Genomic DNA, 14169 nt, shown 5'->3' with positions numbered 1-14169 from the left:
GCGAGATGTATCTGCCTCCCACAGCATAAACTACCTACTTCAGGCGTTGTTCCATGAATCACCGTTGTTCCTCTTGCCAGCTTCAGAAGCCACTTAGGAGCAAATTCATAGAAGCATAGAATCCTAGAGTTGGAAGAGACCACAAGGGCCATCGAGTCCAACCCCCTGCCAAGCAGGAAACACCATCAGAGCACTCCTGACATTTGGTTGTCAAGCCTCTGCTTAAAGACCTCCAAAAAAGGAGACTCCACCACACTCCTTGGCAGCAAATTCCACTGTCAAACAGCTCTTACTGTCAGGAAGTTCTTCCTAATGTTTAGGTGGAATCTTCTTTCTTGTAGTTGTAATTCTGAACATCCAAGCCTGGCAACTTAACTGAGATGATTGTGGGGAAAGGGAAACACTATTGTTTCACCCCGCAGCCTCAACGAAAATCTTCAAGGATATATTTTCTGGGAATGGGGGAAAAGGCGGACAGAAGGGGCAGCCGTTGACCTTTCACTAATTTTCTACTAGGATAGCATGTTCTGATTTAGGGTGAAGGTCCTTTGGTTTGGCATCCTAATAGAAGCCCACCAAATTTCACATCTTCTCCAAATTTGGCAGCGCAGTTCTCCGATCCTCAAAACACATGCAAAGCCCCTAAACCAGTTTTGCTCGGACGTGTTACATTACATTCCTGATTACTTATACTTTTTGGACTTTGGACCAGAAAGACCCCCCCGAGTCAGCTCGCAAGAATCAATGCACAAAACCACAGACAATGCCAATTGTTTTAAAATTTCGAAACAAATGTTGTTGAGTCGTTTAGTCGTGTCCGACTCTTTGTGACCCCCTGGACCAGAGCACGCCAGGCCCTCCTGTCTTCCACTGCCTCCCGCAGTTTGGTCAAACTCATGCTGGCAGCTTCCAGAACACTGTCCCACCATCTCGTCCTCTGTCGTCCCCTTCTCCTTGCGCCCTCCATCCTTCCCAACATCAGGGTCTTTTCCAGGGAGTCTTCTCTTCTCATGAGGTGGCCAAAGTCTTGGAGCCTCAGCTTCAGGATCTGTCCTTCCAGTGAGCACTCAGGGCTGATTTCCTTCAGAATGGAGAGGTTTGATCTTCTTGCAGTCCATGGGACTCTCAAGAGTCTCCTCCAGCACCATAATTCAAAAGCATCCATTCTCTGGCGATCAGCCTTCTTTATTGTCCAGCTTTCACTTCCATAGACCACTACTGGGGAAACCATAGCTTTTACTATACGGACCTTTGTTGGCAAGGTGATGTCTCTACTACTTCATTTTTAAATTTTTCTCCCTTTCTTTTCTTCCCAGGGACAACTTGTACCGCATAAGCCTTGAACCCGAGGCCTCGGCCAGTGAAATGCGCTACCATCAGGTACGTGATTAACCTCAAAAGTGGAGGGTTCTTTGTAGCCCTTGTCAGTGAAATCAATTTGTATTATTAACTTAGGCCCATGAATTGCAATGGGACTACTCTGAGCAGGACTAAAGTTGGCTGGATAGTGTGCTTTTTCCTGGGGGTACTCAAAATAGCAGCACCTTTAAATATATATATTAAAAGTTCGACACTTTCTGTAACAACGTCATGGTGAGTACCAACACCTTTTTTTCCTTTCCTTTTTTTTTTTAAGCATTGGATCGAACCCAATGTTTTGAAACGCAAGACCCTGCTAAAAAGTACTCCCTTGGAGGTTGACCGGCTCTCAGACGGATATGGATCTTCACAGGACTGGGCTATTTTTAAATAGGCTTTTATTGATTTTCTCCGTAAAACAGAACGGAGATATAACAGTACAGAACACACCCAATAAGAGCCGGTGTCACAGCTCAGCAGCGTAGCAAAGAGGGCATTTTTGAAATGGATACTGAGCCCAGGGGAAAGAGGCAACAGGAAATTATAGGCTAGAACCAGGGAGGTCCCTCCAAAAGAAGATTTTTCAGTGCAAATGAAACCACGTCTGCTCAGAAGTAAGTCCTATGGAATGCAATGAGACTTACTCCTAGGCAAACGGGGTTATGGTTGCAGCCTTTGGGTGGCAATCAACTACATTTTATACTGAGAGCAGAACTGCTGGAATTAATGCGCCACATCCATTCATTTCAGTGGGTCTACTCGGCGAGTAAAACTTAGTTGAATACCACTTTGGTTGGTAAATCTTATACCTTGGATCCCAAATGCCTTGGTACTCAGACGTTTTGGCTCCCAAACTATCGGAAACTGGAAGCAAGTGATCCGGTTTGGGAACGTTCTTTGCAACCCGAACATCCGACAGGGCTTCCGGGGCTTCCGATTGGCTGCAGGTGCTTCCTGCAGCCAATCGGAAGCCGCACTTTGGTTTCTGAACATGTTGGAAGTCGAATGGACTTCCGGAACTGATTCCTTTCAATTTCCAAGGTACGACTGTACTGTTTAGAAGTGTGTTTCGAGGGGAAGAGACTACAACACCTTCCACACAGATATCATTGTCTCCCTATTTTTCTTTGACCCATTTTTGTTGTTGTTCGGTCTTTGCCTAGAAACTGACATGGAGGTCGAATCAACACGATATCAACATCTGCCGGATGAAAGGAAAACACGAGGTAAGTCTGTTTTGCGGCAGCTTACAATGCCAAGTTCACATATAAATGCACTTACCTGTATTAGTGAGGGAAATAGCATGCAAAAAATGTGCCGTTTTAGAGGAAATTCCTTTGGGGAAATGTGTTTAGAGTGGCACCTTGGTTCCTGAACGCCTCCGTTGTCGTGCGTTTCGGTTCTCAAATGCCGAAAACCCAGAAATAAATGCTTCTGTTTTCAAACATTTTTCAGAACCCAAACATGCGACACACTTTCTGCTGAGTGCAATAAGGTTTGCAACAAATGGGAAGCCGCCCCCCGGTTGTCGAACGTTTCGGAAGCTGAACGGGCTTCCGGAACGGATTCGTTCGAGATCCGAGGTAGCCCCTGTATTAGGCAAAATTGCACACCGAATGGTGTCTATCAGGAGAAATTTGCCCTAAGATGCCAATGAATTTGCATGGGGACATTTTAAAAAATAAAAAAAGTTTGCAAACAGATGTGGAAATGTGCGGAGCTGAAGGTAAGATTGGAAAAATAAGAAACTTGAACCTTATCAGGAAGAGGAGACCCAGGGAACATCTGGCCAGAAATCTCCACTTATTTGCTGTTGCATGTTTTGCGATGATTTTTAACATCCAGGTCCTGGGCGAACATAACTGACGCCGTGCTCCGAAGAAAGGTGGACTCGGCAGCTTGAATAAATCATTACGCTTGCCAGTAATGACATCTTTTGCATAATTGGTTCTGCCACTCACGGTGTGTCTTCGTGTTGCAGACTCAAGCATGTTCAGAGCACCTAGATTTCGCCCCCCCCCCCACCCTCAATCTCACATCTAAAGTATAACTGGGCACAGAGTTTCCCCCCCTCAACATTCTCATATGTCTGCAAAACTCTGCAGAGTCTCCGATACCCTTGCTTTAAGGAACTGCAGCTTAATTTGGGCTGCCATTTCTGTCAGAAATTGCGTCCGGGCGGAATTTCCAAAAATTGGTAAAATGTCCAGGAAAACCCAGGCGTATGGCAACCCGTGTCAGGAGTGTTGATTTTTTGGGCAAATTTCCTTAAAAATAGCTGAGAAACGTCAACGTCCTAAGGAAAAGCAAGACATTCCGGGATCAAGTCAAGAACGTGGGATGGCTTCTGTTAATCCAGGACTTTTTGTTGTTAAGTTGTTTAGTCGTGTCCGACTCTTTGTGACCCCCTGGACCAGAGCACGCCAGGCCCTCCTGTCTTCCACTGCCTCCTACAGTTTGGTCAAACTCATGTTAGCAGTTTTGAGAACACTGTCCCACCATCTCGTCCTCTGTTGTCCCCTTCTCCTTGCGCCCTCCATCTTTCCCAGCATCAGGGTCTTTTCCAGGGAGTCTTCCCTTCTCATGAGGTGGCCAAAGTCTTGGAGCCTCAGCTTCAGGATCTGTCCTTCCAGTGAGCACTCAGGGCTGATTTCCTTCAGAATGGATATGATCTTCTTGCAGTCCATGGGATTCTCAAGAGTCTCCTCCAGAACCAGAATTCAGAAGCATCAATTCTTCAGCGATCAACCTTCTTGATGGTCCAGCTCTCACTTCCATACATCACTACTGAATCCAGGACTATCCCTGGAAAATAGGGACACTTGGAGAGATCCCAGTGTGGTCCTTTGCTTTTGAATAGGATGCGTTGATTTTTAAGGACTCCTGGCCAATTTCTGCAGGTGTTTGGACATCTAGCTCTAGAGTGACTCATCCCTATAAATGGGTCAGCATTTCACAGAAATAGGGCAGGGGCGACTAAGGCCTTCCTAATCGCCAGGATATTTTCAAACTGAGCTTTGCAATAATAGGGACTAGGAGATTGCGTAAAGCAGAGGTCTTCAACCTTGACCAACCACAGTGATACCACGGTTTTCGAACGTACAGTGGTACCTCGGGTTACAGACGCTTCAGGTTACAGACGCTTCAGGTTACAGACTCCGCTAACCCAGAAATAGTACCTTGGGTTAAGAGCTTTGCTTCAGGATGAGAACAGAAATCGCACAGCAGCGGCAGCAGGAGACCCCATTAGCTAAAGTGGTACCTCAGGTTAAGAACAGTTTCAGGTTAAGAATGGACCTTCAGAATGAATTAGGTTCTTAACCCAAGGTACCACTGTAATCCATTCTGGCCATCGTCTGGTGTCATTCTGACGTTAGGTGATTGACAGGTGGGTAGCCCCGCCTCCTGTCAAATCTGGTCTGCAAGGGAAGGGGAAACAAAAGAACTGGCTGGATCCACCTGAATCTCTGAGATTCTCTCATTCCAGCATCTCTGTCTCTCCTTTTGTACCTCGCTCAGCTGATCGGGGATCATGTGACCACGGTGACAAGGCCATGTTTTCAAGTAGCCAGGTGACAGTGGCTCTCTGACAGCCCCACAGATCCAATACTCAAAATGGGAATGTACATTTTGCTCTGTAGCCGTTTGATTACAGTCAGCAGCCAGGAAAAACATCGACAAGAAAACTTAAAAGCTCGGAACAAAATAAAAGAGTACAGAATACAGTGGTACCTCTGTTTTTCAAACGTAATCCATTCCAGAAGACCGTTTGAGTTCTGAAATGTTAGAAAACCGAGGCGCCAAGGGCTGCCAGCAAATTCAGTTGAGAAAATTGAAAAACACACAGCGGAAGCTGTTTCGACTTCAAAAACGGGAGCATTTACTTCCGGGTTTTTGGCGTTCGTGTTCTGAAAGGTGCAGCAACGGAGACTTTCGAAAACCGAGGTTCCGCTGTAGAGCATTTCGCTCTATTTCAAAGACCAAATTATCACAGGGATTAACTTGGTGTTCCTGTGAAGTGTTCGCTCACGTCCTTTAAATAGGCCGCTAAAAGAGTTTGCAACCCAGCCTGCTTGCCCTGACACACACTTACCTCAGTCGCAAGGTGCCTGAAATCCCTGATCCGCAGCTGCAGCAAGGAGACTCCCCAGAGTTTTGAATCTTTTTGGGATGTCTCCTGGGAAAGTCTGGCTCTTCTCCCTCACACTCGGCCCAGGGAGGCGTTAATAGAATCTGGAAATTGGATTTCGCACCGATTATGAGATGTGTCTGTTCCGATCAACAGACCGGAAATAATTAATTACAAAACCAATTATACGAGCCTCTTAATAAATCACTTTGGATATAAAATGTTTGCTGGGAGCTGAAGAGAGCTGAAGGGAGAGTGTGAAACACGGCGCGCAGGTCCCAGAGAGGCTCCAATATCCAGAGACTTTCCCTGAGAGTGGTGGGGGTCGGAGGGTGAAAAATTAAACAGGGTTTACCGTATTTTTCGCTCTATAGGACGCTGTCATGGGCTCAGGAGCAGAGGCACAGGGGAGAGAGGAGATGGAGAGCGAATGGGAAGAATCTGAGGGCAGCGGAGGGGAGAATGACAGTGACCCGAGAGATTCCATGAGCCTCTCCAGCGAATCAGAAGATTCCCAGAAGGGGGCGCCGGTGGTCAGGGCAAGGGGGGTCCCAGGGGGGACGCACCAGAAGCAAGGGGCCAGCGGGGACTCCCAAAGCAGCAGCTGGAGATCAGGACCAGCTTCCCCACCAGAGCGTAGTGGGGGGGAAGGTTCCCATATGTCAGGGCCAGTGTCTCCTCCAGCAGGGAGAGGAGATGAGTCAGGGCTGACCACGCCTCGATCGGAGAGCGGGGGAACGGAGGGGAGGTCAGATCCAGCTAGCCTCCCCGAAGGGGAGAGCAGTGACAGGAGCAGTGTAATGGTCAGGAGGAAGGTGACCGGCTGGGCGCGCGCGCCAAGTTCAAATGTACAGGCGCGCGGGACAGCAGAAAACCCGGATTGGGAACCAGGTCCTAAAGCCCGCCGGAGGCAGGGGGAAGACTCAGGGGACTCAGCGTCAGAAGAGTCTAGGAAGGGCAAGACCCCAGCGGACAGGCGGAACCAGAGGAGGAAAGAGCAGAGGAAGAGGTGGAGCAAGGCTAGAGTCTTAAACTGGTGTCTGGGGGGAGGAGACTCAGACGGAGCTTCAGCGGTCTAGAGTTTCAGACGTAGAGCTGCACGCTGTGGCTGTGAAAGCGAAACTGAACTTCAATAAAGACTTTTGTATATAACAACGGAGTGGCGTTGGTCCTTTGTGAGCTGGGACCTAGGGCAGCTCTGACAGACGCACTTTTCCCCCTCCAAAAATGAAGGGGAACTGTGTGTGCATCCTGTGGAGCGAATGCAGGGGGGAGGCAGGCAGGAAAAGCCCCCAAAAGCTGCACAGAAGCTCTTGCGGCCAGTCAGTCCCTTCTCCCTCCTTGTAGAAAAGCCCACAGGGCTTAAACGGTGCTCGGCTCCTGTGCGCTTTTGTGGGGGTTGAGGTGGGGGTATTGCCATAGCCGCACGCAGCCTCTTCCTGCCGGAGAGATTGCGCGTGGCTATGGCAGAAGCTGTCTTGGCTTCTTTGCTCTTTGGGGCTGGGGGGGGGCAGCGCTTCCCCCCACTTCCAGCCCCACTTCCAGCCCCACTAGCTTGGGGAGCAGCGGAAGGCTGCGTGTCTTTCCGCTGCTCCCCGACCTGCTCTTTGGGGCTGGTGGTGGGCTTCCCCCCACCAGCCCCAAAGAGCAGGTCGAAAGGAACCTGAAGCCTGGAGAGTGAGAGGGGTCGGTCCACACTGACCCCTCTCACTCTCCAGGCTTCCAAGGTAGCCTCCTGAACACACCTTGAACGGCACCTTGTTTTAGAGGGGGAAAACAAGAGGGGGGAAATTCTCCCCCTCTCTGCGCAGTGGCTCTTGCCGCTTCACTGAAGGGGCGCTGGGCAGAGGGGGGGGAGATTTTTTTTTCTTGTTCTCCCCCTCTAAAACAAGGTGCGTCCTATGGTCGGGTGCGTCCTATAGAGCGAAAAATACAGTAATTTGCCAAACCGGAAATGCCAGAGGCTGCCCTGTGATCCTTCTCCAAATCCTAGGTATATTTGGCTGGGGGCGGAAGAGAGAGAAATCCCATTCGGTTTGCATTTCAAGGTGAAACGACCAGTGCACGCTTTTCCGAAACAAGGTGCAAACCAGCTTTCGAAATTCCTAGTTCTCCAAATTTCGCATCGCAGTTCTCCAGCCGAGCAGAGAAATGCACACGCTTATAAAAAGGCACATTTTCAATCGGGGTAAAAATGAGGAACAGATACGGATAGCTTCATAACTCCAGATCCTCCAACATTTCTCCGATGAAAATAGGGACATCCTATTCCATCCCCCCCCCCCAACATTTCTCTAATGAAAATAGGAGCATCTTATTCCATCCTCTTCAACATTTCCCCAATGAAAATACAGTGGTGCCTCGCAAGACGAAAAGAATCCGTTCTGTGATTCTCTTCGTCTAGCGGTTTTTTCGTCTTGCGAAGCAAGCCCATTGACGGATTAGCGGATTAGCGCTATTAGCGGCTTTTAGCGGCTTATCTGCTGATCGGATCAGCTGATAAGCGGCTTAGCAGCTTAGAAAAAGGGGGGGAAAGGGGAAAAAACCAGCAGGAACTCGCAGGACATTGTCGTCTTGCGAAGCAAGCCCATAGGAGATTCGTTTTGCGAAGCACCTCCAAAAGGGAAAACTCTTTCGTCTAGCGAGTTTTCCGTCTTGCGAGGCATTCGTCTTGCGGGGCACCACTGTAGTGACATCTTATTCCTTCCCCTCCAACATTTCCCCGATGAAAACAGGGACATCCTAAGGAAAAGCGGGACATTCTGGGATCAAATCAGAAACCGGGACGGCTTCTGTAAATCCAGGATTGTCCCTGGAAAATAGGGACACATGGAGGGTCTCCATTTCTGGGGATTAAAACGCACACCATTTTTTCCCCCTGCCTTCCACCCTGGCAGGGATTATGGCTTCGAAAGATGAAGTAGAGATGCTAGCAGGAAGTGGGAAAGTGAACGGAGTTTGCGGGGGGGGGGGAATGGCTCACCCAACCCCGTTCCTCTCTCTCTCTCTCTCTGGCCTGCTAGGAAACCATGGAAACAGAGAGGGAAGAAAGGTGCTTAGATGGGAGAGCAAAGAGAGAGGATGAGAACTCACAATATAAACACAAAGGTCTGTGCTAGAGCAGGCGAGGGTGAAGGAGAAGAGGTAGCAAAATAGCTGGCAAAATAGCTGGCCACGGAGATGGGGGGCGGGAGCGAGAAAGCTGTCCTTTCCCATTTGTTACCAGTAGTATTATTACTACTGGTACCCGCACGAGGGTGGACGCGGGTGGCGCTGTGGTTAAGACCTCAGCGTCTAGGGCTTGCCGATCGCATGGTCAGCGGTTCAAATCCCCGCAGCGGGGTGTGCTCCCGTCTTTTGGTCCCAGCTCCTGCCCACCTAGCAGTTCGAAAGCACCCCTAAAGTGCACGTAGATAAATAGGTACCGCTTTATAGCGGGAAGGTAAACAGCGTTTCCGTGTGCTGCGCTGGTGCTGGCTCGCCAGAGCAGCTTCGTCACGCTGGCCATATGACCCAGAAGTGTCTCTGGACAGCGCTGGCCCCCAGCCTCTTAAGTGAGATGGGCGCACAACCCTAGAGTTGGACATGACTGGCCCGTACGGGCAGGGGTACCTTTACCTCTACTACCTGCACAAGATGTAAATAGTGAGGTGCAAATGTGAAGATATCGCCAACAGCAAGTTTTTTTAAAAAAAAGCATAACCTGAAACCAGGGACAAGATAAGAGACTCCATTTTGCTCACGTTTAAGGGGGGGGGGCAAACCTAGACAGCATCTTAAAAAACAGAGACATCACCTTGCCAACAAAGGTGCGTATAGTTCAAGCTATGGTTTTCCCAGTAGTGATGTATGGAAGTGAGAGCTGGACCATCAAGAAGGCTGATCGCCGAAGAATGGATGCTTTTGAATTCTGGTGCTGGAGGAGACTCTTGAGAGTCCCATGGACTGCAGGAAGATCAAACCTCTCCATTCTGAAGGAAATCAGCCCTGAGTGCTCACTGGAAGGACAGATCCTGAAGCTGAGGCTCCAAGACTTTGGCCACCTCATGAGAAGAGAAGACTCCCTGGAAAAGACCCTGATGTTGGGAAAGATGGAGGGCACAAGGAGAAGGGGACGACAGAGGATGAGATGGTGGGACACTGTTCTCGAAGCTACCAGCATGAGTCTGACCAAACTGCAGGAGGCAGTGGAAGACAGGAGGGCCTGGCGTGCTCTGGTCCAGGGGGTCACGAAGAGTCGGACACGACTAAACGACTAAACAGCAACAACAAAGGTGGGGGACTGACCAAACCCACACTTTGCGAAACGATACGCAAACGATTCCGCTTCGCTATCTGCGCCCTTCCAAATTTGGAGACCCGGTTCCCTGACGGAACAATGCGCGCAAAGAGGCATCTGTCCAGGGAAAGTGTGCTTTGAAACAGCATGGATTAGATCGATTTAAAAATAAAAAATTCTACACTGCCCTTTGTCCGGGGATCACAGGGCAGTTTGCAATATAAAAGCGCACACACACAAAAATGCACAGTGTAATAACATACAAAACAGTAGCATGCAAACATGTCCATGATTCCTGGTCAAAAAACACTGTTTTTGGGGGGTGAAGGGCACTTCTATGGTTTGAGAGTTTTGTTGGATTCTATTGTACGTCTCCAAACTTCAGAGATGTCAACCCCCCCCAAAAAAAAAACACCCCATGTTGCTTCTCATTTTTCTAATCTGAAACTCAGCTCTCCACATTTCCACACCAGTTTGCGAATTTTTGAAAAACAAGTCCTCGTGATAATAATAATAAAAATAATAATAATAATTTATTATTTATACCCCGCCCATCCAGCTGGGCTTCCCCAGCCACTCTGGGCAACTTCCAACAAAATGTTAAAATACAGTAATGCATCAAACATTAAAAGCTTCCCTAACCAGGGCTGCCTTCAGATGCCTTCTAAAAGTCTGGTAGTTGTTGTTCTCTTTGACATCTGGTGGGAGGGTGTTCCACAGGGAGGGAGCCACCACCGAGAAGGCCCTCTGCCTGGTTCCCTGTAACTTGGCTTCTTGCAGTGAGGGATCCGCTAGAAGGCCCTTAGCACTGGACCTCAGCGTCCGGGCAGAACGATGGGGGTGGAGATGCTCCTTCAGGTATACGGGACCGAGGCTTAATTGTAGCATCTTACGGCAAATTTTGCTCAATATCTGCATGTTCTGTATGTTTTCTCCTTCTAATACTGTACTAGGGTTGCCATATTTTAAAAAGTGAAAATCCGGACACAAAAATTCTTGAGCTTTTTTTTTTTGTAATATCTAAAGAAAAGTTTTTGAGCTATTTTTAATGAAATGTGACAAAATCTACACTTCTGGATTTTCCTGGACATTTCAGCAATTTCTGCCCAGGTGCTGTTTCAAAGGCCAAATTCTGGTTACGTTCTGGACGTATGGAAACCCTGTCTAATGCACATACTTTTGCAAAGCAATTTCCCCCATATAATGCTTCTTTGTATTCTGTTTTCCCTAATACAGTGGTACCTCAGGTTACATACGCTTCAGGTTATATACGCTTCAGGTTACAGACTCGACTAACCCAGAAATAGTGCTTCAGGTTAAGAACTTTGCTTCAGGATGAGAACAGAAATCGTGCTCTGGCGGTGCAGCGGCAGCAGGAGGCCCCATTAGCTAAAGTGGTACCTCAGGTTAAGAACAGTTTCAGGTTAAGTACGGACCTCCGGAACGAATTAAGCACTTAACCTGAGGTACCACTGTATACACATTTCCCTACCTTACTATGTGAATGCACATTTCTTGCCCACGGAACTACACCACAAAAATTCAGAGAAGCGCAAATTCTAACAGAATGGCTCTGATTCGGTTTGCAAAGCACAGACTTACCATATTTTTCGCTCTATAACACGCACCCGACCATAACACGCACATAGTTTTTAGAGGAGGAAAAGAAGAAAAAAAAATTCTAAACGAAACAGTGGATGTATGATTTTTGTGGTTCATGCTGTGGCCACAGACATGTGATCTGACAGTGAGTTTGGGGTAGCCCAATGCAAAAATCCTGAGGATCCATGTGGATCCATGCTTTGTAACCATGTTTTTGCACCACTGCGGCCCCAGGCAACAGTGGGTGCATGATTTTTTTGGTGCAAGCTGTAGCCATGGACATGCTATGTGATCTGATGGTGAATTTGGGGTGACCCAGTGCAAAAATCCTGAGGATCTATGTGGATCCGTGCTTTGTAACCAGGCTCTCTGTCCCTCTCTTCTCCCCACTCAGTGGCTCTTCTCCCGCTTTGCTGTTTCAAAGCGAGCAAAGCGAGCCACGGAGGAGGAAAGGAAGGGGAACCATGGATCCTCTGCTCACGACTGCAGCAGATCCCCCCCGCCATTCCCTCCATAACACACACAGACATTTCCCCTTACTTTCTAGGAGGAAAAAAGTGAGTGTTATAGAGCAAAAAATACGGTAGTAGGGTCACTTACAGATGCGAACTGGACTGAATTTGGCCCCGCACCTGACAGCACGGAGCACTGAACTTGCAATTAGGGGGAGTAAAAATGATGATAAAAGAGTTTTGCTTGTTCAGAAGGAGTCCTGGCTTGTTTTTATGAGGTGTTTGGTGGGTACAAGAAAAGAAGCGCCGGAGACTCGATCTGACCTGGGCCTCACCTGCCTTCAGCCCCCTATAGGGCTCGCTTCCCGTCTAGGCCAGCAGAGTAACGTTGCGTGGCGAGTTCCCGACCTCCCCAGGCGGAAATAATGACACATGACACAATTATTAAGGTTAATGGGCTAAAAAAGGCCGCAGCTTTATTGGTTACAGGTGATGAGCGGTGTTGGCTTAGGCATTGGTCCTAACCCACTATATCCTACTCCAGCCCATCTGCTTGAAGTCCGGGAAGGGTTAACCACCAGTAGGGGGAGTCCTGCTGATGCGCATCAACTAGGAACTCCCCCGGGGTCACCGATAGGGGGCGGGTCTTAGGCCCTCACCTCCCTAGCCTTCGGACAGGGCCACGCCCCCTGGAATCCTTTATTGGACTACCTTTCAATATGTGGGGCAGGTGATGGCGCTACCTCCCCTATTCCATCTACAGAACCATACCAATGCCTAACCTCCAATACCCAGAAAGTTGTGGCGATTTGCTACGAGGTAGGCGAAAACCAAGTGGCTGGTGCCAATTTGCCAAGTGCCTCGACCAACCGAGGTCCATAGCAAGGTCAAAGAATGAAACCTTATAGGGTGGGAAAACAGGAACAGCTGGCGGGCGGCAAAGAGGGAGATCCCTGGCTGCGTCCTGCCTATATAGGGCAGGCCACGCCCCCCAAACCTGCCGATTGGCCGGCTAGGGGGTGACGCGGCCGGGAATTCCCCCAATCGCACGGGGCTGGCTTCCACCCACCGCGCGCATGGCGGGGCCGTGAAGCCCGCAACCCCACCACCTCCTGAAGGCGGAAGTGGCCTTGCAAACTCTGAGCATGTCAGGAGTGCTTTTCGCTTTGCAGCCTTCATCGCTTCGCTTCTCCTCCCCAGGCAGAGTGCCGGAATTTTATCAAAGTGCTTCTCCTCCGCAACGACAACCTCCTCTTCGTCTGCGGCACCAACGCTTTCAATCCCATCTGCGCCAACTACACCGTGAGTACCAAGAACTCAGGGCAGGCCAGGTGGTGCCCGTAACTCATCGCTCACCCCAGTTTGTACATGGCGCCCCAACTAGTCTGGCTGAATCGTGTGAAGCGAGCATCCAGATTCTTGCTTCCCCTTCCAATATACGCGACCGACGTTATGGGCTATTATTTCATGCCCAATGGTTCAAATAGTGTTCTGACCAAGGGTGGCTGGTGCCCATTGGGCAGAAGGCCAGGAGCCCAATGGTAAAGGTAATGGGACCCCTGACCATTAGGTCCAGTCGTGGCCGACTCTGGGGTTGCGGCACTCATCTCGCTTTACTGGCCGAGGGAGCCGGCGTACAGCTTCCGGGTCATGTGGCCAGCAGGACTAAGCCGCTTCTGGCGAACCAGAGCAGCGCACGGAAACGCCATTTACCTTCCCGCTGGAGTGGTACCTATTTATCTACTTGCACTTTGACGTGCTTTCGAACTGCTAGGTTGGCAGGAGCAGGGACCGAGCAATGGGAGCTCACCCCGTCACGGGGATTCGAACCGCCGACCTTCTGATCGGCAAGCCCTAGGCTCTGTGGTATAACCCACAGCGCCACCCGCATCCCTGAGCCCAACAGTAAGGGGTGCCAAAGACAGTGGAAGGCAGAGCCAGCTAATTCTTGTTTCGCCCCCTCCCTTCCGACTTCTACAAGGGGCAAACACTGAGTCGGAGGAGGGGGACAGTCATTGACAATCCCCTGGTGTGGTTGCGAGTAAAAGGAGCGGGTGGGCAGTTTGCTGCCCCCCTCCTTTGACAGCCACCCTTCTGTGGTTCTGTACTCACTTGAGCTGTTTTGGGGGTTGCCCACCAACACCTAAAGATGTCTTGCAGCTGCTGTGAATTTCAGGGTTCCCCCAGGTCTGCCGATAACACCCTCTCCATAGAATCATAGAATCATAGAATTGTGCTCGGAAATGTCCTGGGAGCCAATGTAGGTCTTTCAAGACCAGTGTTATAGGGTCTCGGCGGCCAGTCGCATTCTGGATTAGTTGCAGTTTCTGGGTCACCTTCAAAAGTAG

General features: G+C 49.5%; 1 protein-coding gene across 6 annotated transcripts in view; it reads left to right on the top strand.

Moving 5' to 3' along the window:
- SEMA6B (semaphorin 6B) overlaps window positions 1-14169 on the top strand; it is a 163247-nt gene that overhangs the window by 123870 nt on the left and 25208 nt on the right. For 5 of the 6 annotated variants that reach the window (XR_014520983.1, XM_083483702.1, XM_083483703.1 and 2 more), the window contains exons 4-6: window positions 1317-1380; window positions 2523-2585; window positions 13022-13123. Coding sequence is in view for 5 of the 6 variants with exons in the window: in XM_083483702.1 (XP_083339828.1) it covers window positions 1317-1380; window positions 2523-2585; window positions 13022-13123 (229 nt within the window). In the remaining variant the exon portion in view is untranslated. The remainder of the gene's footprint in view (window positions 1-1316; window positions 1381-2522; window positions 2586-13021; window positions 13124-14169) is intronic. The other variant, XM_083483706.1, reaches the window with a different exon arrangement.

Source organism: Podarcis liolepis (assembly GCF_965112155.1).
Source record: "Podarcis liolepis genome assembly, chromosome: 18".
NCBI classification, from domain to species: Eukaryota; Metazoa; Chordata; class Lepidosauria; order Squamata; family Lacertidae; genus Podarcis; species Podarcis liolepis.
The sequence above is the reverse complement of the archived record's forward strand: the minus strand, read 5'-3'. Positions and strand labels throughout refer to the sequence as shown.